At 39.8% G+C, this 20,840-nt stretch overlaps 1 protein-coding gene across 4 annotated transcripts in view; it reads right to left on the bottom strand.

Annotated features, from left to right (window-relative positions):
- The window catches only part of kalrna (kalirin RhoGEF kinase a), a 115,111-nt gene that overhangs the window by 5,597 nt on the left and 88,674 nt on the right, over positions 1 to 20,840 (bottom strand). For 3 of the 4 annotated variants that reach the window (XM_046055044.1, XM_046055047.1, XM_046055049.1), the window contains 23 exons: positions 20,766 to 20,839; positions 19,247 to 19,393; positions 18,480 to 18,575; positions 17,029 to 17,147; positions 16,760 to 16,826; positions 16,405 to 16,508; positions 16,209 to 16,278; positions 16,007 to 16,093; positions 15,620 to 15,712; positions 15,124 to 15,174; positions 13,520 to 13,597; positions 13,154 to 13,339; positions 11,990 to 12,161; positions 11,180 to 11,397; positions 9,075 to 9,358; positions 7,437 to 7,472; positions 5,437 to 5,599; positions 3,032 to 3,094; positions 2,814 to 2,841; positions 1,594 to 1,756; positions 1,259 to 1,380; positions 919 to 1,050; positions 660 to 821 (listed from right to left, as the gene is read on the bottom strand). In XM_046055044.1, the coding sequence (XP_045911000.1) occupies positions 660 to 821; positions 919 to 1,050; positions 1,259 to 1,380; positions 1,594 to 1,756; positions 2,814 to 2,841; positions 3,032 to 3,094; positions 5,437 to 5,599; positions 7,437 to 7,472; positions 9,075 to 9,358; positions 11,180 to 11,397; positions 11,990 to 12,161; positions 13,154 to 13,339; positions 13,520 to 13,597; positions 15,124 to 15,174; positions 15,620 to 15,712; positions 16,007 to 16,093; positions 16,209 to 16,278; positions 16,405 to 16,508; positions 16,760 to 16,826; positions 17,029 to 17,147; positions 18,480 to 18,575; positions 19,247 to 19,393; positions 20,766 to 20,839 (2,715 nt within the window). The remainder of the gene's footprint in view (positions 1 to 659; positions 822 to 918; positions 1,051 to 1,258; positions 1,381 to 1,593; positions 1,757 to 2,813; positions 2,842 to 3,031; positions 3,095 to 5,436; positions 5,600 to 7,436; positions 7,473 to 9,074; positions 9,359 to 11,179; positions 11,398 to 11,989; positions 12,162 to 13,153; positions 13,340 to 13,519; positions 13,598 to 15,123; positions 15,175 to 15,619; positions 15,713 to 16,006; positions 16,094 to 16,208; positions 16,279 to 16,404; positions 16,509 to 16,759; positions 16,827 to 17,028; positions 17,148 to 18,479; positions 18,576 to 19,246; positions 19,394 to 20,765; position 20,840) is intronic. The other variant, XM_046055045.1, reaches the window with a different exon arrangement.

The raw sequence follows: 20,840 nt of genomic DNA, 5'->3' as shown, positions 1-20,840 counted from the left end.
CACATATACTGGGCATGTGCGACGCCGGTTTAAACAGTAGGAATACTGTCTCCTCTGCTGTTTGGCGATAGAAAAACTATTACTACAGACGAAGAACCACATCAGAGCTTGTTTTTGCATGAACAGACAAGGATCTGGAGCTGTTACTCTTAAGTAATAAGGGAGTTAAAAGCGACTATAGTGGTGGAAAACAGACTGGGAGTCATTGCCAAGTAAATATGGCAACATGCACCGTATAAGTGGTTAAGTGCTATTTGCACAGTACAAAATATTTTAATAAAAATACCAAAAGAATTACAGTCAGGAGCTGCCTCACCTGTGTCATGGTTTTTAAAGTCCTCTGTTTGAGTTTTAAAACGACTGGCTCTGTTAAACTGTAAACACTCCCTAAAATCAAACCAACAAGATAAATCTTGAAAATAAGTCAGCATTAGATGTGTTGGTTAATGTATTTTTTCACTTTAGGCAGAGCCAGAATGGCTGTTTTCCATTTTATGGCCTTTATGCTAAGCTAAGCTGATCTTGTCCTTACTGCACAGCCATGAGACTAAACTGTATCTTCTTATCTCACTCTCCAAAAGAACACACAAAAAACACATTTCCAAAATGTTTGAAGATATTTCCATGGAAAATGTGTGTTTGTGTGTGTGCAGACTTACTGCTGCTGGGCAGTGTGATCATATTTGAGGGCTCGGACGGCGGGCCGATGCCCCAGCGGTTGGAGGCTCGCACTCTGAACTGATAGTGACCTCCGGGGATCAGAGTATCAATCTGAACACACTCCTCTCTGCTGCTGGCCACCTGCTGCCATAGCAATGAGTCTGAGGGTAAAAAACAAGGAAAGGTTTAGTCACTTTGAATGTTTCACAAGCATGAAACATCTAATTCTATTGCTAATGTACGGTCCCACACACACACCTTCCTGCCTGTACTCCACAGTGTAGCTGCTGACAGCACAGTGAGCGGATGAAGCCGGAGGCGGCCAGTGGATCATCACCGACGTGCTACTGGCCTCCTGGGCCACCGGTCTCCCAGGGGCTGCTGGGATACCTGAAGGAGACAGAAAAAAACATACACATAGTCAGCAAACCACAGTATCTGCTCTGTTTAGACCGAATGTTGATTCAAACTGTTGTCACAAGCAATGGCATTTCAGAATCTTAAATCTCTGTGTACCATTACAACTAATTAAATCTTTAGTGCTCGTCAGGATAATTTCTTTATAATTATAGAGAAATGCTCCTTCCAGGTACGTCACCTTGCACTTTAATGGAGGCGGAAGAGGAGGCCGAGCCGTGGTCGTTAACAGCAACACAGGTATAGATCCCGGTATCCTGAGGCATCAGATTACAGATCTTCAACAAGATGTCACCTGTATCCCTGGAGAGGAGAAGGAGGAGGAGGAGGAAGAGGAAGGAAAAGAGAAAAGGGATGGGCAAGAAGAAAGGGAGGGCGGAGGAATAGGATTAGAGATGAAGGAGGAAAGGAAAGAGGAGGGGAGAGAAAGAAAAGGGAAATGATAAAATGTAAGTCAGAGTGACTATAGCCAGTATAAAACTACACACACATATGCACACATGCACTTTGTTTTACCTGATGTCTATGGTGAAGCGGCTGTTACTGGTCACTGGGTTCTGGTCAGGGCCCTTCAGGGTGACGGAGGGTTTGGGTCGTCCACAGACTTTACAGCAGAGGACTACAGTCTCCCCGAACGCACACACCACGTCTGACAGAGGGACGAGGAACTCTGGAGCCACTGCACGCAGAAAACATCACAAGCATTAGCTCACTCCGTGGGGCTGAGGGTTACCAGTTTGAGTACAGCATGGACCACTGCCGAAGGTGCCGCTGAGAAAGGCCCTGAACCAACTTCTCCCCAGGCACTGCACAATGGCGGCCCACTGATCCTAATTAGGATGGGTTAAATGTAGACAAAAACTTGTACTGTGTATAAATTGTTATTGTTACCATTACCATTACTATGTGGGGGATTTGTGCCGTTCCAAACACCTGTAGTTGCCAACAGGGTTGCAGAGTTCCCATTTAGTGGACAAACTATGCAATGGCACCGCTCATAACATATGTGAAGGATCCATCTTCCGTCTCTCTGTTTCTGTAATCGTCATTTATCGGCTGTTTTAAAACACCAATACGGATTTATTTGCAATTGGCTCATATCGGCCAATAGTATCGGTCAGGCTCTATGTGTTGCAACTCAATCAATTGAATTTATTGTATAGTATGCACAATTTTAATTTTATATGTGAGCAAATAATCTTCATTGAACCATGTGACTACGGAGGGGGTTGGCAGACGCAGTGCGACCTTCTGGTTTGTGACTTCATTCTTTCCCATCATGTCATACCAGTGGACAGTACTGTCACTATTGTCATCACATATTGTCTTTCCCCAACCTATTAAGCGTAACAGATAACAAGCCAAGTCAGGCTTAATTCTGTTGCACTTTCTGAATTAAATGTCATCCTGCTTTTGCTTAGATGGCTTCATGATTTGGCTAGTCATGGACCCAGTTAGCAGTCCAGTTTTGGGAATCAGACCAGTGTAATAAGACTGTCATCAACCTGGCATAATTCTTCAAGCAGGTGCCAACCTAATTTAAGTTTTGTGGCATGCTGAAGTTATCCCAAAATGGAGATTATGGGTACAGAAAGTTAAACATTGGGAACAACCTGGTGTGCCTCAACATTACTTTTGGGTTCATGTACATGTACAAAACCAAGAAACAAACACAAACTGCTTTAGCTGAAGCTAAAACAAATGTTTTAACTCAAATGACTTCATGTGTCTCTTACCTTCTTGGATGAAGTTTGGGTTGAGAAGCTGGAAAACAGTCAACGTCAAAGTTTAAATTTAGGTGAGATTTTGTTAGCACACATGCACCACTTCTTGTTTTCTGTCCTCACAATGACTTTAAAATAACTTGTCATGAGCCACTTTAAAAAACAAAATAATCTGTTATTGTAATGTTGATACATTGCAAGTCTTGTCAACAAATTGTGCGTGCCCATACCTCCATGCCCGTCTTTGGATCAAGATCGTCATCACAGTCTGACTCATCTGAAGTGTGAACCTCCTGGTGGAGGAGGAAGACAAGAAGAAAGTAGAACAGGAGAGAAGAGAGTAAGACGTGGGATTTCAAGGGAAAGAACAAGGAAAATGGAGTGAGGCAGAGGAGGAGAAAAGGGCAGGGAAAAACCAAAGGAAAGGAAGAAGGGAGAAATTCAGATATGAAGAAAAATTGTGGCAAAGAAAGATAAGAGAAACAGGAAATTAGAGAAGTGTCAAAAGTAACTGAGTGTGATGACAATATTAGGAGTATGTATGTTTGTTACTCTGTGGCTGAAGAGAAACAGGAAAAACCCTCCTTTAATTTCACCTGCTGAAGAGCGTTTCCAAATGTCATGGAAGGTAATTCTAGATTCTGAAGAAGCATCTCTGTTCTGCACAGAACCCTGTTTGTATGGCTGATACTCACCTGCTCACCTGACAGTCTTTGGTTTGGAACTTTTCACGAGACAGCCATGTTGTTTTTAGATGCTTAGCCTTACATCATCGCTTCCTTACCCTCTCCATTTTCCTTTCCTTCTCAGGAAGAATGGCCTACACCACACTTTACCAAGGAACAAGTATCAATTAGCAAGCATGAAGTCAATGCTGAAGTGCTGTAAACTGCAATTCCTCTTATGGATACTAAACTAGAGGCCGACTTCCAGAAAATTCTCAAACTCTGATCTAGAAAAAAACAGTAAATGAAGCGGTTTCAAAGGAATTTGGCCTTTAAGGCTGGGGTAGGCAATTTTTGTTGAAGTTCTCTTTACATCCCAACAGCAATCAATAAATCAAACTACCTGACAAAAATAATAAATAAATCGGGTATCTGTGGCTGTCACATTACTGTAATAATGTTAATACTGTTGCGTGTTCATTCCACTTCAGCTCCACCATAATTAGTTTTTGAAGATGATTATTAAGGACCCATTAAATTACAAAGACTGCAACAAGAGGTAAACCAAAATTATTAGCTTCAAAACATCGGTGGTGATTTCAAAGACCCTACATACCATCTAGGATATTTTGCTAAGTTTCTCTTGCAATGAGCAGAGGGCAGATCAATGTTCTCAGTTAATTAATGTTTTTGTTCATACAAAAAAAAAGAGAACAAAGATTAAATCCAGCGTTGACTCTAAGCTTCATATTATAAGTTTAACAATGCCGTAAATGTAACCGTTACTGTGGATAAGGTGCATGGCTTTGGTGTGGGAGACCCGGGTTCAACTCCCCAATGTGACGCACCAACTTGTCCCTGAGCAAGACACTTAGCCCCTAGTTGCTCCAGAGGCATGCGACCTCTGATATAAATAGCAATTGTAAGTTGCTTTGGATAAAAGCATCAGCTAAATGTATTCATGTAGAAATCCATTCAGGCTGCATAGCAGATGTAATTTATGTATTTCACACATCCATAAGAGGGGGAAATAAAAAGTGGTACAGAAAGCTAATACGTTATGTAGATACTGGTAGTTCTTTACATGATCAACTTCAGAATTAAACCTTGTTCAGTTAATAACCAACACCCGTAGTAGTAGACATCCTCAAAATGCAGAGGAAGAACGTAAAGTTTGGTCTGCTTTTGTGGAGTGTTTGAACTTTGAACAGCAAATGTCAGATGTACCTCATGCAGACTCAACATCAGATCTATCCACACTTTTTTTTTTTTTGGGTGAGCTTCATGATGTTAGACCACTACAGAAAACACTGGTTAACACAGCAGAGTAAAAAGAGTAAAACTTAAATCAGTAAGTCACTGGATTCTAACACTACCCATGCAGAAGGAGGGAGAAATAAACCACAACACAAAAAGAAATCAGACTTTATTTTCCAATCCGTGCATTTGAGGGCTTAGGGTAAAACAAAACAAGATTAAAGTAAAACTTGCTCGTGTTCTTCTTTAGTGGTTCTCAACCTTTCAATATCTTTACATTTTGAAATGTCATGCCCCGCAACGAGTCTGTTAGCAAACTTCCACGAAATTCATTGTGCTGCACTACTTTTAGGTCTGATCAGGAATTTAAGCTACAGTAGACATAAAATATATATTGCCTATAAGGGATACAAAAGGTTATTAATTTAAGTGTTTTTTTATGCCTGTCATGGTTTGGTTAGGAGTCAGTGCTTTTGCCCGTCACGTGATCCATAAATACAAAATGTACTGAACTTGTCAATAAAAGTCGAAATTCATGTCTTGTTGTCAGGTTGAGAACCACTGCTGGAGGCAAGAGAGACACAGCAACTACAGTGTGTGTTTGTAGGTTGGCGCACAGACACACACACGGGTTAAGTGGGGTGGCGGGCAGGTGAGGGGGTTTCGGCACACACATGACCTCACCAGCGTGCGCGTCGGCCTGCTTTACTCACTTTGCCCTTCGCCCTGGTGGCGGGGGAGGCGAGTGGAGGAGGGGGCATGGTTTCTTTGGGCTTACGGAGGAGGCCATTATCCTGACCTCTGACCCCCACAGAGGAGACGTCCTTGGCTTCAGCGCGCTTCCTGGCACGCAGTGTGTTCCATGACAGAGACTTCCTGTACGGTACAGGAACAAGAAACAACCAGCCAATAAGAGAGCAGCTCAGTGGTGTGTGGTTAGTCTGGCTGGAGATGCAAAATGGCAGTCAGGTCATGACTCTCTCAGAACCCTCTGTGGCTATCAGGTGGTTGGGCAGTTTGCTGTAACTTGTGTGTGATATGTTGCATGACATGAATACCTATTATATATTAATTTCTCAAATTTTTACTGGCTTGTTGCATTTTCATTGCATTTATACACCATTGTCGCAGTGGACATTTTGACTTCATAGCAGTAAAAACACAGGTCTGCCTAATAATAATAATGCTGATTGTTTAGGTCCATTTAGATGTCCAACTAAGTCATACTGGCGAGCCAGCTTGCTCAATGTCTGAGCCCTGGAACTGCAACAGCTAAACGTTATTAGTTACAAATCAGAATGTCAGTTTAAAACTCTTGACTGAAGTAGTACACTGTCATTCACAGATATGCAATATTTTATTATTGTCCTCAATTAATAACTAACAAATTATAATATTTTTGTCTCATTTGTTTAAGTTGGTTCTCCTGATGTACTTTGTGTGACTTGTGTTAAAACCTGAGTATGTTTCAGGTCATATTTGTGCAGAAATATAGAAAATTCTAAAGGGTTCACAAACTTTCAAGAACCAGTGTTGAAGCCGATTTCTGTTAAACTTACATTTTCTCTACCTTCAAAATACCTACAGTGTATAAAAAACAAAAAATGATCCTGCATATGAGTTTTGTTCTAATCTTTCAGCCTCCATCTCAAAAGTATTATAAAGTCTCTGTTCTTATAATCATGAGATACTAAAAGACGATTCACATAACTATGAGATAAACATGAAAGGCTTTCGCATCCATTTTTTCTTTATAAAATGGAAGAAACGGGCTCTTGTAAGAATGAATGGTTTGTAATGATTGCATATCTTGCTAGAGTTAGAGTGGATCCAACACTGATGGAAAGCAACAAAGAGGTGGAGAACTGCTCCACTTCACTTAAACAGACACTTATTATAGTCACATGCACAGCATTGAATCATTTAAAAGTATGTTTATTTTCTGTGTCACCCTCTGGCCTCCATACTTTCCTCCATCGCCTCCATCATGTTCTCCAGTATGTCTGTACAATCTAAATGTTTGCGCCCTCAGGTGTGAAACAGAGGGTCCTGACAGGGTCGCTGCTGCCTGAAGCTGCAGCCAGACTCTTCTGGTCCATTAAGATACAGGAGTGGAAGGACAGAGTGACAGAAGGACACTGGTTTGACTTTATTAAGACAGAAATAAAGTTAAGACTGAAGTGAGAGCAACATGGAGATGTGAGAGAAACAAACAGTGACATACTATACCTTCCTCTAACACAGATACAACATTGTTACCTTTTAACAAGTTCAAGAATCACACCTGCAGTTTAACACACTTGTGTTTCCAGATAACTAATCAATAATCATTAATGTTTAACTCGTACTGTTGTACATGAACAGTGAAGAGAATGGTAGCAAAAAATAATTTCTTTAGTTTAATGTCTATATTGGATAAAATACATCCTCTATAGTTAATGCAAAATCTATTTCTTTGTCTTAATACTACTACTTTTGTTGAGTGTCATTATATATTAACCACCTCTTTGCCAACAACACTTGTCAGGTCAGCAGATAAACTTAGAAGCAGTTCCCATCAATTCTGTTCAAGCAGTTATTAGCTGTTAACACCTTCAAGAACATAATCATGATCATTCTCACTCATTTTTCAAAATTTATTTGCAAAACTAATGTTAAAACCAAAAAGCAGCTGTGTTTCTCCATATCTCCCCATTTTAAAACCATTTTGTACCTTCTGTGGAGTGTCAAACCGTTGAGGTTAGTAAAACTGAAACACAAAAACAAAACAAAACAAAAAAAGTCACTACAATAACAACAAATACAAAAAGCTGAAATTAACCACACAGGGAAAAAGTTGCAGACACTTTTATACCTGTTGCTTCACTGTGACGTTCTTTGCTGGTTTATGTTTTCTAGACTAAATAATCATACATTTTTAATAAATAAAACCCTGCTTTATTTATTACTTTTAGTCTTATTTCCTGAAAATGATCCTCTAAAGATAGTTTAACTAATGTTTAGCCACTTGACTCCTAAATCTCTATCTGGTCTTAAACACAAAAACCCCTTCTAATGTTATTACGAGAAGAAGCAGGCAGACCTCTGAGTTTCACGTTTGGTGTTGTAGTTTATTTACAAATATTAAAAACTACAAACTGTCAATCATCTTCAGCCTAATGCAGAACAAAACAACTTCACCTTCACGTCGCTTTGCTAACTCATGCTCAAGTCCAAAAGGTTTATTTTACATATTTAAAATACATTTAAAATCAATATTATTAGACTACCAACAGTACAATGCTTACCGCTGCCATTAAATGCAACATATTGCACAGCCTGACTTCATTCATATTTTTTCTTATCTTAAATAGTGCAAAAGGGATTTTTTTAAACAGGAATGTTCTAGAGCCTCAGTTGAAAATCCAGAATTAACTTTATACAGTGAACTGCCGACATTAACAAAATCAACAAGAAGGAGGGAAAAAAAATCCAACTTTGTCCATCAAATAAAATTATAATTAACAAGGCAGAAAAACAACAGCAACAAGATTAATAGACAAAGTTCTGTATAGATTGCCACAGACAACAAAATAAATCTTCTCCACTGCGGAGAACGGGGCTGAGGCCACCTGAATGCCCCAGATGAGTTTTTTTTTTCTTTCCAAAAACAGTAAAAAGAAAATTCATATACAAAAAAATAAAAATAAAAGAAGAAAAAGCAGGGTGTTAGGAACTGAAATAAGAGTCCGGTTTTAGCTCCACATGAGTGTCAATGGTTATTTTCTCTCTGCTTTCCAGAGTCAGCTACAAGTTACAAGATTTTTTTATCCAGTCTATTTCTGTGGGATAAATCCTCAGTACTCGTTTACACGGACATTATCAGCGTGTGTGTTTTAGTTCGGTTGCAAGCCTGAAATCCATGTAGTTGCCATAGAGCCGTCCTGTGACAATGGCTCAGATATAAAACTGCCACTGCAGCAGCTTGACGGACAGTAAGAGACCAGTTCAGTACCTTTTACCTCCGAGGAGAGACGAGAGAAAGTCAGGGGTTAAAATACAAAAAGAAAAAAAGAAAAACAAGAGTCTCCTCTGAGGTCCAAGACTTCGTTCTTAAAGGGAGGAGGAGGAGGGAAAGTATATGGGGGAAGGAGGAGTTAGGAGGTGAGGGCAGAGGCAGCGAGCAGTTAGGTACTGGGGATGGGAGCTGAATCAAAAAAAAAAAAAAAAAAAAAAAAAATTTACACAAACAAAAATGGGTAGACAGAGTTGTCACCTCGATTCTTTCATCCAATCCGAGTGCTTGGCATGAGCCCAACCAGAAGTGCGTCTGTCTGCAGGTAAAGAAGTGCTGGGTGGGTTGGGGACTTACTTGATGTTGTTGGCATCGGCCACCGCCGCTGAGAAGGAGGAAGTAGAAGAAGAGTCTTTTATGGACTTTGTGGCCGGGCCCAAGACGTGTCCCGGCACCCAGCCCTCTGCGGCAGGCGACAGGCTGTTGGCTGGCCGGTAAACAAGGTACATGTTCTGCTGATTGTTGGCCAGGATTTGTACAGTCTCTCCCTGACTGACGCAGATCTCGTTCTCTTTGAGCGCTGAGTAGTCCTGAGTGACCATCATGGTGGAGGAGACGCCGTTACAGCCGCCTTCAGTGTCCTGAGGAGCATAGGAAAGTGTGGCAAAAAGAGAACAGAGGAGAAGACAAAAGGAGAAAAAACACAAAGAGGAGAAGAGCAGGAGACGACCAAAGAAAAGATGGAAATGACGGAGGATGAGGACAATTGAGGACAAGATTAAGGTTCGTCTATGTGGGTTGGATAACAGTTCTGCTGGCTGTGATGCCATTACAGCTGACCCAAACCTGGGGGGGGGGGGGGGGGGGGGGGGGGGGGGGTAGAGGAAGGTCAGGACCAAGGAGGAGGACAAACAATGACAATCAAAGAAGTGTCAGCATACTGTTTAGACTTTCATTTTCTAAGTAGTCCTACAATTCAAAGTCTAAACAGTCTCTACTGTAAGCAATAGCCACACTCTAATTCACAACAGGAGCAGACAACACAGGGGGTTTGATATATGCTGCAGAGATTTCTGCCTTCATTCTAGTACAATGGTGGTGAAGAGAAAGCTCAGCTGAAACCATTGAAAAACTGACCCACTTTCACTGGAAGTGTGGTAGACTGATTCCCATCCAGTAAATCACTATCCACATTTCTTTGGAGTGATTCAAATAGGTCTGGTGTTCACTGACAGCAGTTTTCATTGGAAAAACAACCAAGCCAATCAGTGCTCGGTAGGTGAGACAATATTTTCCTGTGCCAGAGCCCAAAAAAAAGCTGACCAAACAAAAAAATACATGCAAATGGCAACACGACTGATGCAGCTCTAAAGGCTGTAGGCTTAAAATTAGTCCACAGAAATAACGTCAGTGACATGACATTTAAGTAGATAGAAATTATATTATGATGCAGTCTTATTATCCGTCTTGGCGTTCATTTCCACAACTACAAGTGTCATTTGTCATGGCACTGGCAGATCATTACATGAGTAGACATTAGAGAGGTTTTGACATTTGCTGCTGATATTTCTATAACGGAGGAGAATGGAATTTCAAAAAAAGCACATTCATACATTTAAACTCATAAGTAGCATCTCTTTGCGAAAACAGTGACCAGGTTATTCTGGATAATGAGGACCAGTTTCTACCAAATATGAGTGCAGGACATTTGTCGAAAGGAAATACCGCTCACTTCTTCGTATTGGGGAAAGTCTCGGCAGTAAATATCTCACAGCAAATAACAAAATAAGTGTTAGGAAGCTTTTAAAGTTTGTTATACTACATAGCCTTAAAGAATGTAGTCTTTAGTTCTATTTAATTGAGTGTCCCTTTAACCCATGACTAGAAAACTCTAAAAATCTTATTCTCAGGAACATTTCTCCCTTGACAAAGGTCAAGGTGCTTCTACGTAGAGCTTGGCAGGCTGTAAATCATAAGGTGAGCAGAGCTGTCCAGCCTCCTGTAGACAGCAAAAGGTTTTCAGTGAAAGTAGGCCAGAAAGAGAACAGTTTGGTGTGTGTGTGTGTGTGTGTGTGTGTGTGTGTGTGTGTGTGTGTGTGTGTGTGTGTGTGTGTGTGTGTGTGTGTGTGTGTATATTATATATAGCCCAGATTTTACCCTTGGCTTTAGGGACAGGTAACAGACTCACAGACAGCATGTAGGGAAAAAGTGTGCTTCATGCCCTAGTTCATCACCAGCTGTCTGCTCCAGTCTATAGTCCATGTTTAATGGCTAAGTCGACAAAACGCTAATGCACAGACGAGCTGACTGTCTAAAACCAGACCAGACCCAGGATTATGAAAAATCACAAACATACCAAGAAACCTGAAGAAATAAAAAAATAAAAAATGTGTATAGCAGTATGAGCCAAGAAGCCAGTTCCCTTTCCATCATGTGAGACCAGACTGTTTGTAGGAACTCACCCTGGATTCAAAACATGACGAACCGCCGTTGGAGGTAGACACTTTCAACGGGCTCCTCCCTCTCTCCGTCTCCTTGTCACCAAGCCCGACCGCCGAGGACGGACGGCTGTGAGAGGGTGTAGCGGGCCGGTTCCCCGAGAATGAGCGGTTTCTGGTCAGTGAGGAGCTGTGGCATACTGCGCTCTTCTCCTTCTGGTACTCGATGGGAGACTGAAGAGCTACAATCACACACAGATGGAAAATCTATATTCCTCTTTTGCGGTGTAATTTCAGGTTTGCTGGCTCTCCAGATGTTTTGTTGTTTTTCTCTTGACATGAATGAGAATTTTGGATCCTGTTGTGCAACATTTTAGCATTTTCTAGCCCATCATATATACAATGTCTCTGAGTTCAGTCATCCAGGACATAGGTTAAAATCAAGGGCAACTGGACTTGGTTGAAGACACTAGACTAGTATCTTCAACCAAGTCAAGTTGCCCTTGATTTTAACCTTCCTTGGACATCATCTATACTTTATATTACTGCTGACTTGTTTCCAAAGAATGCAGTGGTGGTGTTGATTTACATTTGCCTACTTCCTGGGCAGCCACTGTTTGATTCCTTAATTATGCTTATTCTTTAATTACAGTCTTAATTATTCAGAGATCTATGAAAATGTACTTTCAGAGACTAAAAACTTGCTTAAACTAGTCCACAGTGAATTATGGCCTTTGGTCCACCGTTTCTTTTTGAGGGATGAGAAATTATCATCCTTCACAAGAGAATATTGTAAATGTGTGTGTGGGTGTGAGTGGAAAAGTGTTTTCTTACCAAACAGGAAGTTGCTCTGAGCATCCAGAACTTCCTGGATGTGTCTGACCCAGACCTGCTTGATGTCAACGTTGGCGGCCTGCAGAGTGAAACGCTCCGATGAGCCGCGACACGTCAAGACAAACTTACAGGGATCGTTATCCACGCTCTCCTCCAGACCCAGGTAGGATACCTGTGAGGGAGGGCAGTTTAAGTGTGATTAGAATTTATAGATTCTTGTGCTGTTCCCGTTACCTGCTATATACAAATTGTATAATATTAACGCAATTAAACAGCCACTCGATTTTCACGAGCCAGGAAGCGAGGGCCTTGCTCGTTTTATTGACCATATTCAGGTTTCAAAGTTCAAAGTTCTGTACAAACCAAAGTGACAATGTGTGTCTATTTGATAGCTTATTACAGTACAGAATTAATTATGATCAAACAATGTTTACTAAGCTTATTTTACAGAGTATAAATCAGAGGGCAGAATAGTACTGTAATTATGTGCATGCATGTATGGTAATAAGGGTTTTAGACCAACAGGACTTTCCTAAAAAATAAATGGCATTGTTGTCTGCATGCATGCATCAGGTAGTTTGTGATTTCAAAGCCACCAGGGTGATGACAAAGGATGATAAGTTACATTTCCCTTTTCTGTTAATTTAACAGCCATCTAAAGACTGTGAGACATGTGCTGGAAAATTGTTTTCAAAGATTGGAGTCAGGTATTTTGTCATGCCTAAATATCTGACTGAAATATCAGCAGTAAATAATTTTTATCAGCTCAGTATAACAAAGTTAAGGAGAGCGACTATCAATTATCCATTGTCGATCGGTTAAATTATTTAAAGAGCAACACCTCGTTTTAGCTTGAACACTTCACACAAATCCACACAAACACTATAACACTGATCAACACTGTAAATTCCAAACATCTTTTGGAGAGTAGGTGTGTGGGGGTGGGGGTGTACATTACATTGCCTCCTAGTGTCTCAGGTTATGTCATACATTTTTAGAGGGTCAAGTGGACAAAATTACAGGATTTCCTCTGAAAACAGAAAAATAACTATTGAAATTAACATTTACTAACTCAGAAAAGTGTCTTAAGTGTTAAGTTACTCTTTAAAATGTCCGTTCCTGATTGTTATCCCTCAGAAAAAACAGAAAACCTTCTTCTCTGACCTTGATGCTCTTCTTGAACTGGTATCCAGGTATGGATGATCCTTTCCTGAGCAGCTCACTGAAGATGACTATCTGCTCGAAGAGGAAAACTCGTCGTTCTTTGGAGCGCGATAGGACACCGGCGTCCTGCTCTGTTACAAAGAAGGTTTCTTGCTGCAGCAGTTTGCCCTGACTGGTTAGTTTACCCTGCAGGGAAGTTTGATAAGTCAACATGATTAATTCAATACTCACTTGTTAGTTTTCCAAAATATCAGTAATAATCAGGTGGAGGGTGCGCTGGAAAGCAGCAAATGTCAAACTCACACATTTGTAAAAGTCTTATCTCTGTTGATACTATGCTGTGTAAACATGTTATTAACCACATACCTCATATCCCTGCAGCCGTCCCAAATTCATCATGTCATTACACAGTTTAGGGACTTGGGACATCAAATCTACTGCTTTCTGCAACAGTCAGAGAGAGTAATTTAAATCATTAGTTAAGTGAATAAATTGGAGCATTTACAGACATCGACCCACATCAGCATGCAAGAGTTTCAACACAAAAACCTCTCAACAAGTCCAGTGGCCTGTACTACAAAGGAAGTTCAACCTACTCTGAGTTAACTCAGGGTTATCAAGCAAACTCAGGGTTGACAAACTGACGGTGTTAAACTACTACAGTGAATAAGATGTTGGTTCGTTGAGTCGTGTGTTAACCCGGTGTTAACTTAATTGGGGTTGGTGCGCGTACGCATAAAAGGGGTGTGTTTGGCCGTGCAGACAGAGTTTTCTCCATATTTTCCCCACAAGAATGCACATTGATGGTGTTATAATGTGAGGAGATTAAAGACACATTAACGGTCAAATCTAACACCGTGGCGGAGTAAATTTGTAATTATCTTCACAGTGTTCTTATTGTAGGTTAATTCTTTATTATGGATTTCATGGACTCTTCATTTATGTGCAATATCATTAAGATGTAAAGGTACAACTGCACATTATGTCCATTGTAATGAAAAAATTGGAGCCAGGGGAGAGGGGGAAAGAATTTAAGATTACTGTGGTAGATTTACGAGAAACTAATAATAACAAAGTTAAAAACCTGAATATATTCTCTGACATTGTATTTATACATTTATGAGCAAAACTCTCTGAAAAATAGTGTTTTTTTTGTCCAGGAACCACATCGCTTCACTTTGCAAGGCTGCAACATCACACACACGGAAAATTGTATTAGACTTCACAATCCAAGTGAGGAAATAAGTGAGTTTAGCCAACAATCACTATATTATCATGCACCTTAGAGACTTTACCGTGGATTGGGCGTATTCAGAGGAAAACACCAGAGTGATTTAGATTTTTGTGACTTTAATATCAGGGAAATTCTCGATTTTGGTTCTTGTAAATTTGACACTTTCATCTAGGATTTTTTTTTCTCGGTTTATTAACCCCTACCCTGTCTCCGTATTTTTTGGACACATAAAATAGTCAATCTAAATATGTGAAAACACTTAGGATAATTCAATAATAACCTAAAGATGGGCTACATCTAAGAAACTGTCCCATTAATTAATTAAGATCTTCTCCCTAAATCAGAGGCTCGCTGTATGAATGTAATGCTGTTGTGCATTTCAGCTGCAAACGCAGAGGAAAAAGTCAGGATGAAATCTAAAAATGTTTTATCAAGTGGTAGCCTATGTATCCAGGTTATGTTCAAGTTAACCAAGAACATAACCTGCTCGGAGCAGCTTAGAGATTGTAAATTGCCATGGCAACAGACCTCTGTTAACACCTATCTACCTTTCGTAGTACGGGTTAATCGGGAAGTTACACTCAACGTCACAAAGTTACTCCTGAAGTTACCTGGATAAGCCAGTTACCTCGCTTTGTAGTACAGGCCACTGGATGCAGGCAATGATGTGAACACAGGGTGGACACAATGTGTGGGGAAATTTAGATTTTTTTTTTAACTTAAGTTGTGTTTTCACCTCAATTTGTTCGGTGTCCATTCCTGCCTTGCAGCTGAACTTCAGGAAGTCCTGAGGAAAACATGACAACTTTAACACTTAAGACACTGAAAATTCAGTTCACTGCAGTTTCAATTCATCACTTTACCCTGACTATACACAGACAGGCACATCAGATTCATCACAGCAAAAATTACTACATTCATCACACTCTTGTTACACAGAGTTCCTTTGCTCATATTTCACAAAGGGCAAACCAAACACATCAAACAGTTAAAAGTGGCATGAAGTCCACGTAACTTAATGGTTCCATAAAACTTTTCCAACAGAGTCAAAACAACATGCAACAGGACTTAATATTGCAATATATATGACAGGAACTATTTTACAACTAGTTAATAATTTCCATGTGAAGGGAACAGTGACATTCCCTTCTTCCAATTAATCATACTCCAAATCAAAAAACACGTAATGACATCATGCCTGATAGTCTTTTTTTAATTCAATAAGATGTTACCTTCAGTAGCAGCTGGTATTTGGTGATTCTCTGGATTGGTTTGATGAGGAAGTCACTGATGGACAACCTGGACTGGATGTCGTGCTGGATTCCCTGGAAGACAAACCCCAGCAGCATCAGAATGCTTCTTTCAATCCATTTGTCTAATTCAGGTTTCTCTTACATCAGATAAATCAGATAATATAACATTAACCAGACTCTAAAATCTTCCATTAATGCAATGACATAGCTACAGTAACTAAAAAATAACATATTTAGAGAGCTCAGAGTCTCATTTGGTTGAGAAATTTTTTCAATTCAATTTCAAGCCCTTGTTTTTTTTTTGCAAAATTAAAAAACAACAACACAGCTACTAACAGTACTATGAAGAGTCAAAACAACACTTACATCAAAATATGTGTCATATTCTGCTACGATGAACTCTGACTTAGGCTTATTCTGACAATAAACCACATACATGTGCAGTCTTCTCTCCTGTAACACACAGACAATTTCTTTCAGACAACAGATCCCAGGGAGAATTGGGATTTTTGCAGGTCATATATGTTTGAAAAGCACAAAATCATCATCACACAGTCCTTCCACTCACATGTTTGATGAAGAGCTCAGGAAGGTGTTCATGGTCGTCCAGACATTTCTCCAGCTCTCCCACGAAGAAACTGACACAGAGAGAAGGATGTCATTAGTTAGCGCATGCAAACAGTACAATTTGGAGACTTCAATCGGTCTCCACCTGGCCCTCTTTGGGCCCAATTCCAGCCTTCGGGCTACAATGCTGAGCTTACTCTCTGTGCCAGTCGTAGATCTGGTGGATGTTCCCAAAGACGATCTTGTCTTTTCCTTTCATGTCATCAGGGATGCCCTTTTCCTCCATCTTCTTCATGAAGCTCTGCAGGGCCACAAAAGATCACTAGGTTGAGGATGCTCTGCTCACTTCTCCTCAATTAATGACGAATTAAAATCAGAACGACAAAATACCCAGGGAATATTTTACTATCTAACTACCGTGTAAGAGTTGCTGAATTACGATAAAGAAAGAATACTATCGGCTCACACTGACTGTACAGAATGGATAATGCAGATAGAACATAGCACAGATAAGCATATATGTGTGTATTCCCTCAGCAGTAGGTGTCTCACCTCCACCACGATGCCCAGGTCTTTGACGTAGTCCTTCTCAGTCTGAATCAGCTCGTTCAGAACAAACCTGAGCAGAACAAACACAAAACTGTAAGATCAGCTGAAGAAATGTTTCCACAGTCAGCCACTTGCTCGTGCTACAGCAAGGCACTAATACTGAAGCCGCACTTTCGCTACTAGTTGCAATAGTTGTGGTAGTAAAGGTTGTAGTAGAAGTAGTAGTAGTTCTTGAATTAGAAGCAGTTGTAATGGTTGCACTATTAACTCACATCCGTCCTCTCATAGCTTTGGCTCTTTGCTCCAGTTCAGGGTTTCGTGGCTGGACAGGAGTGGTTGGCTCTGGAGGGGAGAGAGTGGTGAAGCCGGGGTACGCTCCTGGTTCCAGAGTCTGAAGAGAGAAGAGGAGAAAGTCAGTGTTTAGAGGTGGAAATAGAATTTATAGAATCTCATAGATTCAGAAAAGCGGCTACACTATCATACAACAACTTTTGTTTTGCTCATATACTTGATCTATATAGACCAGAACTATAGATTTATCTTTGAAGGATTCACAGTATGAACACCTACACCCTCTATACTTGGATATATGATGGAGCAAAAACTCCAGGTAAAAACACCAACATCAGAATAATGAGATTGATTAATGACAGCAGAGAGCAGCAAGAGCTGGAACGACTGTTAAATGGTGACGTCCATTTAACATCTAAACTATCAACTATCAGTTGATAACCGCTGACCTGCGTTGATTGTATGAAGTGACTCTAGAAAAGCAAACGCCCACATCTGCTTTTCCTAATTGCAAATCATGTAAGAGTAGAAATCAAAAATTCCACATCAGCACCAAATCTCATCAACTGTTTCTTCAGCAGATTGTGATTTGTCCACCTGACTTAACCTGACTTAAAAAAATAGTCCAGTTTAAACTTCACAGCAACGGTACGGCAACAAACGCTTGACATTGTCAGTATGAGTGTGCAGGTTTTGTTTTGTTAGATCTCATGGCATCATTTCATAAAGTAGTACAAAATAGATTAGACATTGTGTTGGTAAATGAGATATCTGTGCAGAGAAGATGGGTCTTTGCAGTATCTTTGCCTCACTGTCAACTCTTCTGCACCCCCCTCGGGAGGCTTCAAGATTTTTCCTGCTGTGTCTATTACACACCATAATCCTCTTATTTTGCAGTGGTTTAAATACCGCACAGAAAGATGACTTAAATTACCCAGAGCACAGTTATTTCATTCCCCAACTCCCCCTGTTCTATTAATCTCATCCAAATGGGGCTTTACATTGCTTTTTTACAACACATATGCATAAATAAGACCACAAAACACAGTGAGGCTAAACTACTCATAATAATAACACTAAGTACACTACTACTACTACACTATACACTAAATGTACATCACACAAACAGACACAAATGTATTACAACACATAAGTACACTATACTGTACATGAATGACTGTTGGCCCTACATATGTTCACTATTAATTTGGTGAAATGAGCACAAAATAATCTGTACATAATGTGTAAGCTTCATAGAGACAGCATGTAAACACGCCGTGTTTACTTAAACCTTTAGGCCCATAATGCCTCATTATGAAGACAACTCGTCTGTACATCATGTGTTTTTCGTTTGTGCCCATTACAAGCAAAATCGGTTTGTTATAATGTACATGTGTACGTCCCATACATGCACACAATCATACACACTCACCATCTTGGTTTTAACAAGTTTTTCTATGGCGCTAACCAGCTCTGCAGCGCTGGGCACCTCAGAGGACGACTGCAGAGACGTTAGCAAGGATGAAGACTGAGATAGGAAGAGGTGGATGATCAAAAGCAATAGCATGTTAGAGAGATTGGAAGTGAAGGAGAGAAAGCAGGAAGTTGAAGAAAGAAAAAGAATAGTTAATAGAGAAAAGCTGTTAGTTAGCGGAGGAGAGCAGTATCAGAGCTGAGCTGTAGATGGACACACTGCAGAATTTATACCAAGACTGAGTCAAGACAAAGACAGACTGTGACCCAACTACTGCTTATAAAACCTAATTCAAATTAAATTACAAAAAATTTAAATTATGATATATATAGTATAAATGGATAAGAGTAAAATTTATAAAAAACAGAAAATTTACACTAATTAAAAACAATGTGTAGCTGACAAGTAATAAAATGAACATGAAATAACACAAATGATTATTAACAAAAAGACAGAATAAAACAACATGGTAAAATTGTTGAATAGTTGTTCACGGTAAAAAGGTTTATATGTAGAAAGCACATAAAAGCAAAAGATTTACCATGTTAGTGGACACAGACAGGCCTTTTTTTAAATTAAACCTGATTTCAACTGATTCCAGATTAAATAAACACAATCTACATAAAGATAGATAAACATGTAGAGGTATGGTTTAAATAACATCCCCTAAAGATTAATTTCACTTTCTAAATGATCAGGAGAAATTGGCAGTGACCCCCTCTCACCTTGTCGTCCTGAGCTGAAGGGTCTTTGATGATTTCCATGGGGGGAGGCAGAGGGGTGTGAGCCTCCTCATCCTGCTCCTCCTCCCCGCCGCTCTGCATTCCCGAGGACGTCTTAGAGAGGATGTTCCCATCCTTACTGAGGACTCCCTGAGGAAGACCGAGACAGAATACGGAGTCAATTAAAAATGCAAAAAAAAAAAATTAAAATTATCAAACTGTCCATTTAACTATCCATATTATCGTGTTTGATTGATCACACTGATTTTTATATAAAATACCAAGTGTCATTGTGGTTTGGTGAGACTTTTGGCTAAGCTGCAAGATAAGTGACTGACATATCTCTCATCAAGCCAGAAGTCACTGATGAATCCTTCATACATGTGATTGGACAAGCTTGCATAGCTGTCATGTGTCTTTGCTAAAACCTGAAAAAATCTGAAATGACCTAATAGACCATAAAGATTTTGAATTATGCTTCATTTCATGTAGTTTGGGGAAGTGGTGATGAATCATAGATCAATAACTCCTCATGGTTCTGGTCAGCCTTGATGAGTTAGTCGACTGTTAATTAATAAAACTCTTAAAAAAAAAAAAAACCTCCTCAATCAAATGCAAAGCTGTCTTTGCCTTAGTTATATCATGTTTTGTCTAATTGATTTGACTGGTTTAGGTGGCAACACTTTAGAATTATGATAAACAGCTTAAACTGTCAGGAGATATTTTGTGAAGAAGAGTTCTTCCCCGTGTTTTATTGGTATCACTTGTTTGTCAAACTTTTGTTCCGTCGATACAACAGCTCCTTAATCGTCTTTAAACTGCATTTAAATTGTGCTTGTCGGCTACGAAACTTTTTACAGAACTAGGAAAAACATTTTTTTCCTAATGATATGATTTGATATGACAATAGCAATGAGTAATACAAAAAACCCAGTCCAGAGATTTTATATGGCCATTAATCAGTGAGTAATTCAGGCGTTTGGAGATTGTGTGTGTGTGGGTGTATTTGTGTCAGAGAGACAGAAAGAGGAACTTGCGCTGGTTACTGCCATAAATGTAAATTAAAATCTCTTTATACCTCCAAGACATGTTCACTCCAGACCAAACTACAGGTGCCATAATACCCTTTAGCTATGTGGAATGGAATAAGTAAACCTTAAACCAGGGTTTGGTTTGTTTTTAGGCTAGGTGTCTAATAATAATTGACCATGTAGGCCTGTGTCCTTGCTGTGTCGCCAAATATTAGTGATGTAAACAAACCTTAAACAGCTTCAGAAATGCGTGGATTTATTTGTAGTTGGGTGTAATTGTATTAAAAGATCTGTTTGGAGGTTACATCAGGTTCCAATTGCATTCTGAAATAAGTGGTTGGGCTTGTTTGTTTTTACATTTAGTATGCATATGTTACCTATTAAAGTGCTACAAAACAAAAGTAAGGTAACAGTTACAATCAGCTGTTTCAAATTGAAGGAATGCAAACAATTTGGGTTGAAACACACTGTTCTTGAATCTCACTGTTTACCTCATCGATGATGTCATCGTGCAGGTCAGGCTGTCCAAGATCAATACTCTTCCTGCTCTCCTCTCTTCCTGATCC

This window comes from Micropterus dolomieu, linkage group LG07 (genome assembly GCF_021292245.1).
Source record: "Micropterus dolomieu isolate WLL.071019.BEF.003 ecotype Adirondacks linkage group LG07, ASM2129224v1, whole genome shotgun sequence".
Classification (NCBI taxonomy): Eukaryota; Metazoa; Chordata; class Actinopteri; order Centrarchiformes; family Centrarchidae; genus Micropterus; species Micropterus dolomieu.
Note: the sequence above shows the minus strand (reverse complement) of the source record. Positions and strands in the feature narration are given on the sequence as shown.